This window comes from Chlorocebus sabaeus, chromosome 16, assembly GCF_047675955.1.
Source record: "Chlorocebus sabaeus isolate Y175 chromosome 16, mChlSab1.0.hap1, whole genome shotgun sequence".
In the NCBI taxonomy this organism is placed as follows: Eukaryota; Metazoa; Chordata; class Mammalia; order Primates; family Cercopithecidae; genus Chlorocebus; species Chlorocebus sabaeus.
Window position 1 is genome coordinate 62,598,755 of NC_132919.1, and position 17,089 is coordinate 62,615,843.

The window sequence follows — 17,089 nt, forward strand, 5'->3', positions numbered from 1 at the left end:
ATTTTGGGAGGCCAGGGAGGGTGGATCACCTAAACTCAAGAGTTTGAGACCAGCCTGGCCAACATACTGAAACCCCGTCTTTACTAAAAGTACAAAGTGCCTGGCATAGTGGTGGGCGCCTGTAATCCCAGCTACTAGGGAGGCTGAGGAGGGAGAATCACTTGAACCCAGGAGGTGAAGGTTGCAATGAGGCAAGATCATGCCATTGCACTCCAGACTGGGCAACAGAATGAGACTCCATCTCAAAGAAAATAAAATAAATAAAACTGAAATAAAGAAACTAAAATAACTAAATAACTGAATAGCACCACACTACCTGCTCTGGAGAAAGGACTTTTTTTTTTTTTTTTTTTTTTTTTTTATCCAGGGCATCTTTCCGCGTGACCTGTTCTGAGTTCCAAAGCTGGGGAAGAGATTCAAACCTTCAAGAGTTCTTACAACTTTCAGATACTCCGATGATTTCAGGGCATAGACGAAGCGCTTGTGGTCCGTGTCTGTCCCCGGGATTTCTGTTTCTTGGTTTGTATCTCTGCTGCAGGTCCAAGGAGCTGGGGCAATACCTCGAGTCTGGGTTCTTCCTCCCCAGGGACCTGGGGGAGCCCCGCCCCCCCCCCACCCCCCGACTCAGGGAAAGGGGAGAGCAAAGTGTGGGGTTGGTTCCCTCTAGTGGTCAGTGTTAGCACTGCATCCAGCTGCCTCAGGCGGGCCGGGAAGGAATCAGCAAAAGTGCAATTGAAGACTGAATGGTGCCCAGAACCCCCACAATCTATTGCCTGCGCTTGGGCCCTTTTCCCAACACACACATTCTCTCTGCTGTGTGGAGGGGAAACATGGGGGGCGGAGGAAAGGGATAGGATAGAGAGTGGGATGGGGTCTGTAGGGGTCTCAAGGACTGGCTATCCTGACATCCTTCCCCACGTTCAGGTTGGCCACCATGGCGTGCTGCCAGAGGACACCCACATGACCCTTAAAGAGAGGACAGGTTGGGTGGTATCGCTGGCTGACCCTCTGCACAACCCTCACAATGTTGGTGACGGTGGGAAGGGAAAGATGACAAGCCAGGGGGCATGATCCCAGCATGTGTGGGAGGAGTTTCTAAATTAGCCAGTAGCACAGGCACGTCAGTGGCACCATGCGTAAACGTACAGAGAAATAGGTGGGGTCAAGCAGCAAGAGATAACGGGCCAGGGTATAAAAAGGGCCCACAAGAGACCAGCTCCAGGATCCCAAGGCCCAACTCCCCGAACCACTCCGGGTCCTGTGGACAGCCCACCTAGCTGCAATGGCTGCAGGTAAGCGCCCCGAAAATCCATTTCTGCACGATGTGTCCCGAAGGAAGAGGCTGAGCCCTGTAGATGGGACGGGGGCACTAACCCTCAGGTTTGGGGCTTCTGAATGTGAGTATCGCCATCTAAGCCCAGATATTTAACCAATATCAGAATGTTCCTGGTCCCTGGAGGGATAGAGAGAGAAAAACAAACAACTCCTGGGGCAGGGAGAGCACTGGCCTCTTGCTCTCTGGCTCCCTCCGTTGCCCTCCGGTTTCTCCCCAGGCTCCCGGACATCCCTGCTCCTGGTTTTTGCCCTCCTCTGCCTGCCTTGGCTTCAAGAGGCTGGTAGGGTCCCAAGCGTACCCTTATCCAGGCTTTTTGACCACGCTATGATCCAAGCCCATCGCCTGCACCAACTGGCCTTTGACACCTACGAGGAGTTTGTAAGCTCTTGGGGAATGGGTGCGTGTCAGGGGTGGCAAGAAGGGGTGACTTTCCCCCCCTGGGAAGTCATGGGAGGAGACTAAGGAGCTCAGGGTTGTTTTCTGAAGCGAAAATGCCGACAGATGAGCATACTCTGAGCGAGGTTCTCAGAGAAGTAACAATGGAAGCTGGTCTCCAGCATAGAGACCAGTAGTACCTCTTGGTGGGGGGGTCCTTCTCCTAGGAAGAAGCCTATATCCCAAATGAAAAGAAGCATTCGATCATGGAGAACCCCCAGGCCTCCTTCTGCTTCGCAGACTCTATTCCCACACCCTCCAACTTGGAGGAAACGCAGCAGAAATCCGTGAGTGGATACCTTCTCCCCAAGGCGGGGATGGGGGAGGCCTGTGGTCAGAGGCCCCGGGCAGCACAGCCACTGCGTGTCCTTCCCCTGCAGAACCTAGAGCTGCTCCGCATCTCCCTGCTGCTCATCCAGTCGTGGCTGGAGCCCGTGCAGTTCCTCAGTAGTGTGTTTGCCAACAGCCTGGTGCATGACACCTCGGACAGCGACGTCCATGACCTCCTAAAGGACCTAGAGGAAGGCATCCAAACGTTGATGGGGGTGAGGATGGCGCCAGGGGTCCCCAATCCTGGAACCTCACTGGCTTCAAGGGCTGAGGGAGAGAAACACTGCTGCTCTCTTTTTAGCAGTCAGGCCCTGACCCAAGAGAACTCACTTTAGTCTTCATTTCCCCTGATGAATCCTCCAGGTCTTTCTCTACACCCTGAAGGGGAGGGAGGAAAATGAATGAATGAGAGAGGGAGGGAGGGAACAGTGACCAAGCGCTCAGCCTCTCCTTCTCTTCCTTCACTTTGCAGAGGCTGCAAGATGGCAGCCCCCAGACTGGGCAGATCTTCAAGCAGACCTACAGCAAGTTTGACACACACTCACAGAACGATGACTCACTGCTCAAGAACTACGGGCTGCTCCACTGCTTCAGGAAGGATATGGACATGGTCGAGACATTCCTGCGCATGGTGCAGTGCCGCACTGTGGAGGGCAGCTGTGGCTTCTAGGTGCCCGCGTGGCATCCTGTGACCCCTCCCCAGTGCCTGTCCTGGCCCCGGAAGGTGCCACTCTAGTGCCCACCAGCGTTGTCCTAATAAAATTAAGTTGTATCATTTTGTCTGACTAGGTGTCCTTCTATAATATTATGGAGTAGAAGGTAGTGGTGTGAAGCAAGGGGCAGCTGGGGAAGACGACCTGTAGGGCCTGCAGGGTCTATTGGGAACCAGGCCACTGAAATATAAGAGATTTGGTTGTTCCTGTGCCATAAGAAAGCTGACACATCACTGCAGTCTGTTACTCACTAAGGCCGTTCCACCAGGTCAGTGGTCCCAGCTTACTGGTCATAGCTCAATGGTCATCCCAGAGATGACTTGAAGGCATTTCTTCCTCCCCCACCATCACGAGCAAAACCAAACCTGGCCCCCCAGGAGTGGGAAGAAATGAAAACAACATGGGTTATTAAGTGCAGAGGCAAAAACTTCCCAACAGGTGAGGAAACAATGTCATAGAATTACTTGTGTGCAGAACAACTTTAAGATCAATATTCCTTAAGCCCAACTACTTTTATGAGAACAATACAAAAATGAGTTTCAGACATACAGAACCAGAGCATTTGGGATCTCAATTAGGGCAAGGAAAGTGGAAGAGAGATTTTATTTGGGGTTGCAAATGCAGTGACAACAGGTACCAGGAAGATAACAACGTAAGCAATGAGGGTTGGATGGAATAGGGTAAATCCCAGATGACACTCGCTTTCCTTTGGTGGATGCAACACAGAGGGGTGAGAACCAGCACAATCTGCAGCACTCAAGCCCCTGCTGAGGTAGGACCCAGCCAGCCTGTCACCATCAGGACTGCAGGGACAGGGCTTCCAGACCTTCTGATTCTTTGAGACAGCTGGGACATCCAGACTTTTACATAAAATCTAACATTTAAACATTGGAAATACATATCGAAAATAAAATAAGGGCAAAAATTAACCCAAACACACATGGTCTCCAAGCTGTCTGTGAGCAAGTTTGTTCTGAGAGATGCTGATTGGGGAATTTGGTGTAAGGGAAAGAATCAGAAAAATTTGGTTTTTATGTAATTTAGTGCTCTTGAGTAAATTACTTGACCAAGCTGAGATAATAATATATTGCTTTACTAGGATTACGAGAGGATTAAACACCATGACATTTTGACATATTATAGTACTCAAGAAATTGTAGTTATTTCTGCATTGAATTTTTGGATGTTTTGTGTTTTCTAATGGAGGGTCTAAATACCTGTTGTGAAATTATATTGTTTTCCTTGGCAATTAGGAAATAATAAACTTCTCAGATGTTTGTTATTTCCAAATAAGCACTAAAGAGCGTGGTTAGTTCTTTAAAGTTAAGAGTTTACTCTCCCAAGCACTTTGGCTAAGTGACTGGTGACCTATAAATCCATACTAAGAGGTTCACAGGAACTCTAATATCCAAAAATGATTTCATGAAGTCAGGAATTATTCTGCAATGCAAAAAATCAACCCCCTAATTAATCTTCTTTAGAAGTTCTGATTCTTATTGCTATAATAAATTTTCTTGATAACAAGACCCACTTGTGTTCATTTTTGGCTATCTTACAGTTAATAATTCAGTCTTTGGGAAGTGGTTGAAGGCTGAAATAATCAGAACTCTGGAGCTGCTGCATTTCTCAGTTCAGAAGTCATTCTTGCATCTTACCTCATTCTTCTACTATCTGGCTTTAAACTCATGGCATTTTGGAGTTAGAAGGGCCTCATAAGTCAGTCTAGTTTCTTCTACTTTGGGAATCTTACCCTCCGGCATCCATTAAAGTCAATATTCCAAATACAAGTGTATAGCACTAGAACCAAGGGAATCACTTTCACAAGGCTCCTCATTCTATTAAACCACTCTCACTGCAGAAAACTATTTCTTGTACGGAGCTGGAATCAATATTCCTGCAATGTCCTTCATTCGGCCTTAAAATTATTTAGAAATCTCACGGTCTTTAGAAGTGGATGGAATGAGCACAATTATCATTATCTCTTGGCTTGCGTGTTTTTAAAGGAAAGGTGAGCCATCTTAGTAAGTATTTGTTGAATGCACGTGATAGGGGAATGACGATGTCCAGCGCCTACCTGGGTGACTAAGAGGGTTCTAAAGTGGGGTGGTCGTAACATATAACTGAACATATAACTGAACATATAACTGAACTCCAGAGACTGTCCACCCAGATCCCCTCGGGTATAGGTGAATCCACTCAACCACTGCTGGTTGAGAATTAGAAAGATACTACATGACTTTGCACATTTTCGAATATAAAAAAAACTTAAAGACCATCTATTTTAAACTCTTTTGATTTACCCACTGTTATTCTACTTTTCAGCTCATCAACTTGGTATGGACAGCAATTTCCGCTGCAAATTTGAGATGTCTAGGGTGTTTTCTAAACGATGCATCCGTAAGCCCTCACTCCCTGAGATTCTGATGTAATTAGCCTGGAATCTGGATCAGGCAAGAGTCGTTTGAAAACTTTCCCAGGTGATTCTAATGTGTAAACAAGGTTGAGAACCACTGTGTTAGGGACCGCAGAGATGAGATCCTTGTGTCCACAGCCGTTGTATTGGTGGAACAGGGAAAAAGGAGAAAAAGGAGATGAGAGGCCTGGGCCAGTTGTGGTGACACCTGCTCTGAATTCCAACCAGTCATCTCAAAAGTGTTTCTCAGGAACCAGTCACAAAAAGACAAATACTGTCTGATACCAGTCATATGAGGTACTCAGAGCAGTCAAATTCATAGAGACAAAAAGTAGGATAGTGGCTGCCAGAGGCTGTGGGGAGGAAGGGAATAGGGAGCTATTCAATGAGCAAAGGGTTTAGACTGTGCAAGATGAAAAGGGTTCTGAAGATGGATGGTGGTGATGGTTGCATGACAATGTGAATGTACTTTGACGTGACTGAACTATATACGTAAAATGGTTAAGATGGAAATTTTTATATCTTCTCACAGCTAAAAAATGTTAATAGTCTATTTTTGTTTTGGTTTTGGTTTTTGTTTTTGAGACACAGGCTGGAGTGCCGTGATATGATCTCGGTTCACTGCAACCTCCACCTCCTGGATTCAAATGATTCTCCTGCCTCAGCCTCCTGACTAGCTGGTATTATAAGCGTGCACCACCACACAGGAGTAAGTTTTATATTTTTAGTAAAGACAGGGTTTCACCATGTTGGCCAGGCTGGTCTCAAACTCCTGGCCTCACGGGATTCACCTGCCTTGGCCTCCCAAACAGCTAGGACTACATGTGTGAGCCACCACGTTTTACCCTTACTGGTATTTTCTAACGAAAACTCTCCCTGAAGATAAGATTACCAAGACTGGCACAAGGAAGAGTTCAGTAGGCAGAGCTCGAGTCATCCTTGACCCCTGGGATAATGTTTTCCTGACTCTGTCATTTTTTTGAATTTACCCTAACCTGGAATGACCACTTCTGCATTTCTTCCAAGAGCATTGTTGAAATACACATGGGGGGTTTTGTCCCTTTATATACAGTTCAGAGCAGAACTGACCCCTTCCCTTTTCTTCTGAATTATCAGGTCTGGGCTTCTAGGCCAAGACAAGCTGACACTTTGCCTGGCTGCTGCTTTAATTCAGAAGGCCCTGGAGTGCTGAGGCACATGATGAGCACCGCTGGGATTAGGGTTACCAACTTGTCCTCATTTTCAGGAGACTTTGTCAATGTCAACACTGAAAGTCCCACGTTCCTTCCAAGAATCCCTCAGCTCAATGCAAACTCCGCTAATAGGACTGGTCACCCTACTAGTAGTTCTAAATCATAGAGGACTAAACTTGGGGGAAAGTAGGGGAAGGAGCAAGAAAAAGACTAGAAAAATCGGAAAGCTGTGCACGGTGTCTATGACTTTTGATGGCCCTCAAGGTTACCATGGATTTCTGATTCCTGCTTTGAGTTTATGTGATTATAATGATGTGCTTAATTCCCACCAGAATTATCAGTGTAATAATTAAAACCAACAAATGTGAACACCATGCTAATTTATTGCAAGTATTATGTCATTTCTTTCTAATTATAATCTTCTAAGGTAAATACTATTATTAATCCTATGGTAAGAAGTCCCACTAAAGATATAACTTATGCTTTCTCAGGTCTAGAGAGAAAGACACCAAAATGTCACCCTGACCATTCTTGAGAGGATAAATGGCCAAGCACGGTGGTTCATGCCTGTAATCTCAGCACTTTGGGAGGCCGAGGTGGGAGGGGGTCAGAAGTTCAAGACCAGCCTGGCCAACATGATGTCACCCCATCTTTACAAAAAATGCAAAAATTAGCCAGGTGTGGTGGTGCACACCTGTATTCCCAGCTACTGAGGCATGAGAATCACTCCAGCCCGGGAGGCAGTGTTGCACTGAGCTGATCATGCCACTGCACTCCAGCTGGGTGGCTAAGCAAGATTCTGTCTCAAAAATAATAATTAAGACGATAAACTTTTGGAGTATTAAAGGCCACTCTTCCTCTGGAGATAATCAAGGTAGCTGCAATTTAAGCGTGAGCCAGTTGCTTTAATGTTCAGAAAGAATATGATCAAAACCATTTAGGGGGTGGGGCCTCCTCCTATAGACAATGAAGGCAGCTACCCTCAGAAGCTCTATTATACTGGAAGAGAGATGTGAGACCCTTCCTGCTTTAAGAATCAATGAAGCCGGGCATGGTGGCTCAGCCTGAAATCCCAGCACTTTGAGAGGTGGGCAGATCACCTGAGGTCAGGAGTTTGAGATCAGCCTGGCCAACATAATGACACCCTGTCTCTACTAATAACACAAAAATTAGCCGGGCATGGTGGCACACACCTGTAATCCCAGCTACTCCAGAGGTGAGACAGGAGAATTGCTTGAAGCCAGGAGGCGGAAGTCGCAGTGAGCCGAGATCATGCCACTGAACTCCAGCCTGGGAGGCAGAGCGAGACTCCATCACCAAAAAAAAAAAAAAGAAAGAAAGAAAGAATCAGTGAGAAGGGGCTGCCTGACCCCTGGTGGTGTGGATCCTTCGGGAAGGAAAGCAAACAGAGTTTCCAAGTCTACAAGGGTTCCAAGTAACCCAGCCTACTCTGAAGACCGTTGCGAGACAGCACTTCCAAACTACTCAGCTCTAAGAACTGGAACCCTGGAAACCCAAGCAAGAGGACACGCGCAGCTGGACCAGGCCCCGAAGAAGGAGATCATCCTCCCTCAGAGATCCACAGCAGCTGGGAACCCGGATCTGCAGACCCACTTGGTTTCATGCTACTGTATGGGACCATCTGTCAACACTGACACCCTTTGGCACTGAGAAGCAAAGGCAGGAGCTGGCTAAGCCTCCAGGCTCTCCCTGCTGGAACTAGAAAGTCCAAGTGGCCCCCTTCTTCCCTCCCTTTTTGGTTTTGTTTGTTTTGTTTTGTGTTTGTTTGTTTGTTTTTGTTTTCATTTTCTTCAAGACAGGAGTCTTGCTCGGTTGCCCAGGCTGAAGTGAAATGGCGCGATCTCGGCTCACTGCAACCTCTACGCCCCAGATTCAAGCGATTCTCCTGCCTCAGCCTCCCCAGTAGCTGGGATTACAGGTGCACACCACCACGCCTGGCTCATTTTTCCCTTCCTTTTTAGATTTGCTGTGCTTCAAGACACTGAGGCCATGAGGCAGGGTTTGCAGATACAGGATAACTACAGCCCTGATGCGGCTGATCCTGACACCGAAATGGCTGTGGATCCCCGGATGGGGCGGCTCTATACTCCTGTCTCTGAAACCTGCTTCTTAACTTACTTCCCCAAATGCTCGATTCAGGGAAGGTGGATGATTTATATCAGACTCACAGGATGAGAGAGCAGTAGCTCCACCTAGTGGAAACATCCAGGTTGAAAAGGTCATGATGGGGGATGATGCTATTTTGCAAAGTCAAGATAATTCATGTCCCTCCAGGAAGCCTTCTTTGATCTGAGTTATGCTTTCTCTTAACAATCTGTCTTCCCAGTCATAGGAGTTCATGCACAAATGTAATCTCTCACTTGTTTGTCTAAATAGCTCTCCTAATAAATTTGTGGAAGCCAGGGACAATGTTTTGTTCACCGCTGCATCCCCACTGCTTTGTATGTGGTGAAACCAAAGGGTTATTTTTACTCTTAATCTATAACACCAGACTCAGAGGAGGTCTGAGAAGAATGGGAAAATGTTTTCTCTCTGGTGTCTGATGCCACGATTTTTTCTAGCTAGTATCAGCAATTTGGAAGGCTACGCACCTCTCTCTATCTGGAAGTCTGAACTTCAGTTTTTGTTTTTGTTTCATTTGTTTTGTTTTTGAGACAGGGTCTGGCTCTGTCACCCAGGCTGGAGTGCAGTGCATGATCTCAACTAGCTGCAACCCTGCACCTCCCGCACTCAAGTGATCCTCCCACCTCAGACTCTCTGAGTCCGCAGATTCGAGTAGCTGGGACTACAGGCACGTGCCAGTATAGTACACTAAGTTTTGTATTTTTTGTAGAAATGGGGTTTCACCATATTGTCCAGGATATTTGCCAACTCTGGGGCTCAAGTGATTCGCCTGCCTCAGCTTCTCAAAGACCTGGGATTACAGGTGTGAGCCACCGCCCCCGGCCTGAATTTTAGTTTTGAAAGCAGGTCAAATAGGCTGCTGCCCTGAGCTAATGCACCCCCTGCCCTGGGCTGGTTGTTTATGCTATCGACACGGTGTTTTTTCCTTAGAAATTGTCCTTAAAGTTATAAAATGCAGCTGGGAGCGGTGGCTCACACCTGTAATCCCAGCACTTTAGAAGACCAAGGTGCATAGATCTCGAGGTCAGGACTTCAAGACCAGCCTGGCCAAGAGAGTGAAACGCTGTTTCTACTAAAAACACAAAAAATTAGCTGGGCATGATGGTGGGCACCTGTAATCCCAGCTACTCTGGAGGCTGAGGCAGAGAATTCCTTGAACCTGGGAGGTGGAGTTTGAAGTGAGCCTAAATTGCGCGACTGCACTCCAGCCTGGGCAACAGAGTGAGACTCCATCTAAAAAAAAAAAGTTATAAAATGCAACTGTTTGACATAATAAGAGCTTCCAGCAATGACACAGAAGGGTAGAAAAATGCATTTGGATATCATAAAATCACTTTTATTTTTACCATAGCAACATTCCAGTGAACATTTCTTGACTGATTTGGAAGAAAAGGTCTGGTTTTATGATTCCTCATGCCTTCTCCGAAGGTGAATATACTCTTTCCCAAGGACAGGGAAGGAAGCTGAATCATAAAATTGCATGAACATTTTCACAAGAGGATTCCTCTTGAAGCTTCAGGGAAATTGTTTGCAGACAGATGAAAATATCCACTTGTTGATGAAAAGGGAGAGTAAACATTGGAACTGTAACCTAGACGCCCATATGGGTTAAAAAAAAGAAAACTGGCAAATGTGAACTTGTAGTTGATTACTCTGTGAAAAGGAATTCAGAGATGTTTGGAGTGCTTAACCTATGACGCCAATTTCATGGAAGAACTCTACCTTGTACTTCACAGACAGAACACTGGGCTAGATAGGATGCTTGTCTGGCCCAAAGTGGAATTTCTTACCATCTTTATACTCCCCCAAGACCCACAACAGATGGTTACTGAGTTGAAGCTTGCCACTGATCCTTAATGATGTCAACAAGTTCAGCTCTGGGAGCTGGCACTCCAGAAGCCCAGGTCAGGGGAGCAAGGGAAAGTGGAGATGGGAACAGAGCTCTGACTCCTAGCCCCGTATTTGATACTTACTCCCTTCAAAGTCCTGTCCCTGGACTACAAATTGAGTTCCCAGTTAGAAATCAGAAAACCGTGAAATATGAGTTGCATTTCTAAGATGTGCCTGTCTTTAGCATGACGTTTAAGACAAAGGGCAGTGGGAACCATAAAGAAACGGCAGCCGGGCGTGGTGGTGTGCACCTGTAATCCCAGCTACTGGGGAGGCTGAGGCAGGAGAATCGCCTGAACCCAGGAGGCTGAAGCTGTAGTGAGCCGAGATTGCATCATTGCACTCCAGCCTAGGTGACAACAGTGAGACTCCATCTCAAAAAGAGAAAAAAAAGGAGGGGAGAGAGATAGGGGGAAAGGTGAGCTTGTGGACATACTGGACACACAGGACATGGGACATGGGGGCCTGAAACACTGTTTTACAGACAGAAGAACACAAAGGGAAATGCAGCCTGCCATTCTGTTTCTTCCTTTCTCCTCTATCCCTTCTTCCCTCCCTGGGAAACCACAGTAGCAGAAGTCTCATTCAATCAAATAGCTGTCAATTATATGAGTTGTACTTTTCTCTTCCTCAACAGTAAACTGGCTTTTCTCCTCTTTGTCCTCCTCTTTCTGTCTATAGAGCAATTTCCTCCCGTCCACTTGGCAGGGCCGATAGCTCAAATACAGTGTTATGGTGATGACACCCACTCCAAGGGCAACGGTAATAACGACAAAGAGGGTAGAGCTGATTCCTTCATCCAGTCCTGTCCGAGCACAGAAGACAGAGTTAGGAAGGTCTGAAAGTACGAGAATCACCCACCCTAGCCCACCAGGCCCACTTCTGAGTCTCATTCTTCCCAACCTAGTAGAATCTTTCTTATTTTCATCCTTGGATAAGAATCCCAAACCCCTGAGGGATTTCCATCCTCCGCCCGGCAGCAGAGCAGCAAAGTTTACCTTGAACAATGACAGCAATGTCTTTGCTGACAGAGCCCAGCTGGTTAGTGGCTGTGCAGCAGTAGGCTCCGGTGTGGTTCTGAGTTGCCTTCTGTGGCACTTGAAGGTCAAAGACCACCCCATTCCAGGTACACACCAAGGCTGGAGCTGGGTTTCCCTTTGGGACACAGCCAAGCATGTGTTCCATCCCTTCCAGCCAGGTCTGTTTGCCAGAGCATCGGGATTCCTCTAACCGTGGCTTGTCTGCAAAAACAGTTTCCCAAAGAGCTGAGTTCGGTGCACCACACTCCCTCACTACCTTCACACCCTGCTCCCTCTCCTCACCCAAATGCGGTGCCCTCCACCCAACAGCTTTCCTTACCAAGGGAGCACTAGCAGCTCCCTGCTTTGAGACAACTCTTCTTTCCCATCTTCCCCATGGGCAGGGAGTCCCAGATGAAACCTAGGGTGTTCTTATGGATTCCGACTAAATGATAATGCTGCTCGAGCCATGGTGGCCCTGGGGCTCCTGCTTCCCATCTGTGCTTCTCAGTGGGTAAGGAGCTAGATAATGGTGAACTCAGAGATTAGGATTTTTCTACCTTTTTTTTCTTTTTTCTTTTTTTTTTGGAGACAAAGTCAGTCTCACTCTGTTGCCCCACCTGGAGTGCAGAGGCATGATCTTGGCTCATGGCAACCTCTGCCTCTTGGGTTCAAGCAATTCTCATGCCTCAGCCTCTCCAATAGCTAGAATTACAGACGTATGTCACCATGACCGGCTAATTTTTCTATATTCAGTAGAGATGGGTTTCACCATGATGGCGATGCTGGTCTCAAACTCCTTACCTCAGGTGATCCACCTGTCTCGGCCTCCCAAACTCTTGGGATTACAGGCATGAGCCACCACGCCCAGCCTATCCTGAGCCTTTTGAAGCAGACGCCAGAGATGCGAAGCCCAGTCTCTCCCGCCTGGCCATGCGGAGGCTCTTGTTGGGTAGTCTCTCAGCCTGCAGGAGCCAGGGATCTGGCCCCAAGTGATGCCCCAACAGTGAGCCACTTCCCACGACTGTCAGGAAAATCCCAAGTCTAATTCAAAGTTGATTTTCTACTAGCAATGAATGATAGACATGGTCTCCATTGGTCAAGGCCCTGGGAAGATCTAGACTAGAGAAAAGGATCATCGACTTCTACCCACACCTGTGGGCCTCAGTTCTTCCCTCTGGTCCATGGTTGCCATGGTAATGCTTTGTAAAGGTGTTTCCCCAGGGGTCCCTAGATTCCTCTGAGTCACCATAACTCTGAGGTCAACAGAAGTGGAGAGAGGAGACACTCCCTGCCCTAGCTGGTCCCACGTGTTCCTGGCAATAACCTGTCTGAGGAAACTCACCAGCCCTGTGCCCACCTACGGAGTTCTGGAGTGATCCCCAGTTAGGGCCCCTGCCACCCTCATTCCTAAGGGAGGCTGGAGACTTCTTCCATGGCCAAAAACCCACATCTAAGTCCCCAGCACTAGCTAAAAGGCCCCGTCATGGGGTGCTGTCTGTTCGTCCCAGTTGACATTGGAGGAAGGATGGTGGGGGAGGCAGAAACTACCTGGAGCTCAGGGACTCTCCTCCATTCCCACCTGGCTCCTCCTCTTTGCTGGTGCTGGAAGGAGAATGGGGAAAGTGGTGTCTCCACCCTCCCTTGGCCCCAGCTTTCTCAGAACTGGTATCATTGATGACACCCCTCTTGGATCCTCCCGCAGCCCTGCCTGGAGAACAGCCCACAGCCCAGGGCCCTCCCAGCAGATGATGAGTCTGGGCTGCTGGTCGGGTAATGCTTCAGGAATGACAGCAGAAAAAGGAGGTCTGTCTTCTGCTCTGAAAGAGGGAGATGGCAGGGCCCCAGTATTCACATCCCGGGCAACAGGGCTGTGGGTTTTCATTGCTGGTTGCCAACACCACAACCAACCACTTCTAGAAGTGTTTCCTTGTTTCCTTCCTTGTGTTTCTACAGCATCAAGTGCTAGATGCTCCTAAACTCAGCGGGGGATGATTTCAGTTCCCGTGAGGATGTTCTTTCCCGCTTTCACCTCTGGGGGCATCTGATGCTTGTGACCTCCAGATGGTATTGAAATAGCCCCAACCCTGGGCACCAGGAGACAGGAGGCTCAGTCCTGGCCTTCTCTGCCTTTGCCTTGTCCTGCTGTGAGGTTTCTACAAGGCACCCCATGCCACTGGGCCATTCTCACCTGGGAATAGAGAAAGAACAATTTGCCCTTTATGGAAAGACAAAATGAGGCAAAAGGCCCCTTGTGTTGTGGGCAGAATCCCTGCACTTAGAGGGATTTAGAAGCTGAAATAACTGGGTTGGGAGTGGTGGCTCGCGCCATCTCAGTATTTTGGGAAGCCAGGGAGGGTGGATCACCTAAACTCAAGAGTTCGAGACCAGCCTGGCCAATATACTGAAATCTCGTCTCTACTATAAAAGTACAAAACTTAGCCTGGCATAGTGGTGGGTGCCTGTAATCCCAGCTACTAGGGAGGCTGAGGAGGGAGAATCACTTGAACCCAGGAGGTGGAGGTTGCAATGAGGCAAGATTGTGCTACTGCACTCCAGCCTGTGCAACAGAATGATACTCCATCTCAAAAATAAAAATAAAAATAAAAATAAAAATAAAAATAAAATGAAGAAACTAAAATAACTAAATAACTGAGTAGCACCACACTACCTGCTCTAGAGAAAGGACCTTTTTTTTTTTTTTAATCTTTTTTGAGATGGAGGCTCGCTCTGTCACGCAGGCTGGAGTGCAGTGGCACGATCTTGGCTCACGGCAACCTCTGCCTCCTGGGTTCAAGTGAGTCTCCTGCCTCAGCCTCCCACTTTTACAGGCTCGTGCCACCACACCCAGCTAATTTTTGTATTCTTAGGAGAGATGGAGTTTTGCCATGGTGGCCAGTCTGGTCTTGAACTCCTGACCGTAAGTGATCCACCCACCTCAGCCTCCCAAAGTGCTGGGATTACAGGCATGAGCCACCGTGCCCGGCCTGGAGAAAGGACTTTGAATGACACAATGTGGGAAGAGCAAGGTGGTGGAGATCTGCTGCTCTGGCTGAGGTAGCTCATGCAATCAGTTTCTCTCAGCCTCTGTGTCTTGACCTGTGAAACGGGATGATAATAACACCTCCTTCACAAGACAAGTGGCAGGTCTGACGTGAGAATGCACAGGCAGGCCCTTGGCAACTGGATAAGCTCTATACAGCTCTGGAAAGGAGGGTGAGAAAAAAGAGGAGGGGCTTCCATGGCTGGAGAGGGCATCTTTCGGCCTGATGTGTTCTGAGTTCCAAAGCTGGGAAAGACACTCAAACCTTCCAGAGCTCTTCCAACTTTTCGATTCTCTGATGGTTTCAGGTCTAGGGGAGGAAGCGCTTGTGGTCCATGTCTGTCCCCGGGATATCTGTTTCTTGGTTTGTATCTCTGCTGCAGGTCCAAGGAGCTGGGGCAATACCATGAGTCTGGATTCTTCATCCCCAGGGACCTGGGGGAGCCCCCCCACCTCCACCGCCGCCGCACCGCCCGCCCGAGGCTCAGGGAAAGGGGAGAGCAAAGGGTGGGGTTGGTTCCCTCTAGTGGTCAGTGTTAGCACTGCATCCAGCTGCCTCAGGCGGGCCCAGGAGGAGTCAGCAAAAGTGGAATTCAGGACTGAATCGTGCCCAGAACCCCCACAATCTATTGGCTGTGTTTGGTGCCTTTTCGCAACACACACATTCTCTCTGCTGGGTGGAGGGGAGACATGTGAGGAGGAGGAAAGGGACAGGATAGAGAGTGGGATGGGGTCGGTACGGGTCTCGAGGACTGGCTATCCTGACATCCTTCCCCGTGTTCAGGTTGGCCATCATGGCATGCTGCCAGAGGGCACCCACCTGCTCCTTAAAGAGAGGACAAGTTGGGTGGTATCTCTGGCCGACACTCTGTGCACAACTCTTACGATGCTGGTAACGGTGAGAAGGGAAAGATGACAAGCCGGGGGGCATGATCCCAGCATGTGTGGGAGGAGCTTCTAAATTAGCCATTAGCACAGGTACATCAGTGGCCCCATGCATAAACGTACAGAGAAACAGGTGGGGTCAAGCAGCAAGAGATAAGGGGCCAGGGTATTAAAAAGGCCCACAAGAGACCAGCTCCAGGATCCCAAGGCCCGACTCCCCGAACCACTTAGAGTCCTGTGGACAGCTCACCTAGCTGCAATGGCTGCAGGTAAGCGCCCCTAAAATCCCTTTCCACACGATGTGTCCTGAGGGGAGAGGCGGAGCCCTGTAGATGGGACGGGGGCATCTCAGCCCAGATATTTGGCCAATCTCAGAATGTTCTTGGTCCCTGGAGGGAGGGAGAGAAAAAAAACAGCTCCTGGAGCACGGAGAGCACTGGCCTCTTGCTCTCCATTCCCTCTGTTGCCCTCCGGTTTCTCCCCAGGCTCCTGGACATGCCTGATTCTGGCTATTGCCCTGCTGTGCCTACCTTCGCTTCAAGAGGGCAGTGCCTTCCCAACCATTCCCTTATCCTGGCTTTTTAACAATGCTATGCTCCGCGCCCATCACCTGCACCAGCTGGCATTTGACATGTACCAGAAGTTTGTAAGCTCTTGGGGAATGGGTGCACATCAGGGGTGGCAAGAAGGGGTGACTTTCCCCCACTGGGAAGTCCTGGGAGGAGACTAAGGAGCTCAGGATTGTTTTCTGAAGCAGAAATGCAGGCAGATGAGCATACGCTGAGTGAGGTTCCCAGAAAAGTAACAATGGGAGCTGGTCTCCAGGGTAGACCTTGGTGGGTGGTCCTTCTCCTAGGAAGAAGCCTGTATCTCAAAGGAACAGAAGTATTCATTCCTGCGCAACCCCCAGACCTCCCTCTGCTTCTCAGAGTCTATTCCGACACCCTCCAACAGGGAGGAAACACAGCAGAAATCCGTGAGTGGATGCCTTCTCCCCCAGGCGGGGATGGGGCAGGCCTGTGGTCAGAGCCCCCGGGCAGCCCGGCAACCGCCGGTCCTTCCCCTGCAGAACCTAGAGCTGCTCCACATCTCCCTGCTGCTCATCCAATCGTGGCTGGAGCCCGTGCAGTACCTCAGGAGTGTGTTTGCCAACAACCTGGTGTATGGCGCCTCGAACTGCAACGTCTATCACTACCTAAAGAACCTAGAGGAAGGCATCCAAACGCTGATGTGGGTGAGGGTGACCCCAGGGGTTCCCAATCCTGGAACCCCACTGGCTTCGAGGGGTGGGGGAGAGAAACTGCTGCCCTCTTTTTAGCAGTCAGGCTCTGACCTAAGAGAACTCACTTTAGTCTTCATTTCCTCTCGTGAATCCTCCAGGCCTTTCTCTACACCCTGAAGGGGAGGGAGGAAAACGAATGAATGAGAGAGGGAGGGAGGGAACAGTGACCAAGCGCTCAGCCTCTCCTTCTCTTCCTTCACTTTGCAGAGGCTGGAAGACGGCAGCCCCCGGACTGGGCAGATCTTCAAGCAGACCTACAGCAAGTTTGACGCAAACTTGCACAACGATGACGCACTGCTCAAGAACTACAGGCTGCTCTACTGCTTCAGCAAGGATATGGACAAGGTCGAGACATTCCTGCGCACTGTGCAGTGCCTCTCTGTGGAGGGCAGCTGTGACTTCTAG

The 17,089-nt window shown here is 48.9% G+C and overlaps 2 protein-coding genes across 4 annotated transcripts; both read left to right on the top strand.

Moving 5' to 3' along the window:
- The first annotated feature begins 683 nt into the window (after positions 1–683).
- Positions 684–2,874, top strand: LOC140708679 (somatotropin-like). Of its 2 annotated transcripts, XM_073005132.1 has the most exons (5): positions 897–1,292; positions 1,554–1,714; positions 1,939–2,058; positions 2,152–2,316; positions 2,574–2,874. In XM_073005132.1, exons 1-5 carry the CDS (start codon positions 1,283–1,285, stop codon positions 2,769–2,771), a joined length of 654 nt encoding a protein of 217 aa, XP_072861233.1. In that variant the 5' UTR covers positions 897–1,282; the 3' UTR covers positions 2,772–2,874. The 2 variants fall into 2 exon arrangements, with proteins under 2 accessions (XP_072861232.1, XP_072861233.1); XM_073005131.1 differs by having other exon boundaries at positions 684–1,292; positions 1,939–2,316; positions 2,574–2,812.
- A 12,787-nt stretch (positions 2,875–15,661) lies between these two features.
- Positions 15,662–17,089, top strand: LOC108449889 (somatotropin-like). Of its 2 annotated transcripts, NM_001329937.1 has the most exons (5): positions 15,662–15,671; positions 15,888–16,048; positions 16,259–16,378; positions 16,472–16,636; positions 16,892–17,089. In NM_001329937.1, the coding sequence occupies exons 1-5, from the start codon at positions 15,662–15,664 to the stop codon at positions 17,087–17,089; spliced, it is 654 nt and encodes a 217-aa protein (NP_001316866.1). The 2 variants fall into 2 exon arrangements, with proteins under 2 accessions (NP_001316866.1, XP_072879927.1); XM_073023826.1 differs by lacking the exon at positions 15,888–16,048 and having other exon boundaries at positions 16,263–16,378.

What these genes read in the sequence shown, in the direction of transcription:
- LOC140708679 (XM_073005131.1), top strand. An exon ending in TTGACACCTACGAGGAGTTT is followed by an intron (nt 1,715 to 1,938) that starts GTAAGCTCTTGG and finishes TCCTTCTCCTAG; the next exon opens with GAAGAAGCCTATATCCCAAA. An exon ending in GCATCCAAACGTTGATGGGG is followed by an intron (nt 2,317 to 2,573) that starts GTGAGGATGGCG and finishes TTCACTTTGCAG; the next exon opens with AGGCTGCAAGATGGCAGCCC.
- LOC108449889 (NM_001329937.1), top strand. An exon ending in TTGACATGTACCAGAAGTTT is followed by an intron (nt 16,049 to 16,258) that starts GTAAGCTCTTGG and finishes TCCTTCTCCTAG; the next exon opens with GAAGAAGCCTGTATCTCAAA. An exon ending in GCATCCAAACGCTGATGTGG is followed by an intron (nt 16,637 to 16,891) that starts GTGAGGGTGACC and finishes TTCACTTTGCAG; the next exon opens with AGGCTGGAAGACGGCAGCCC.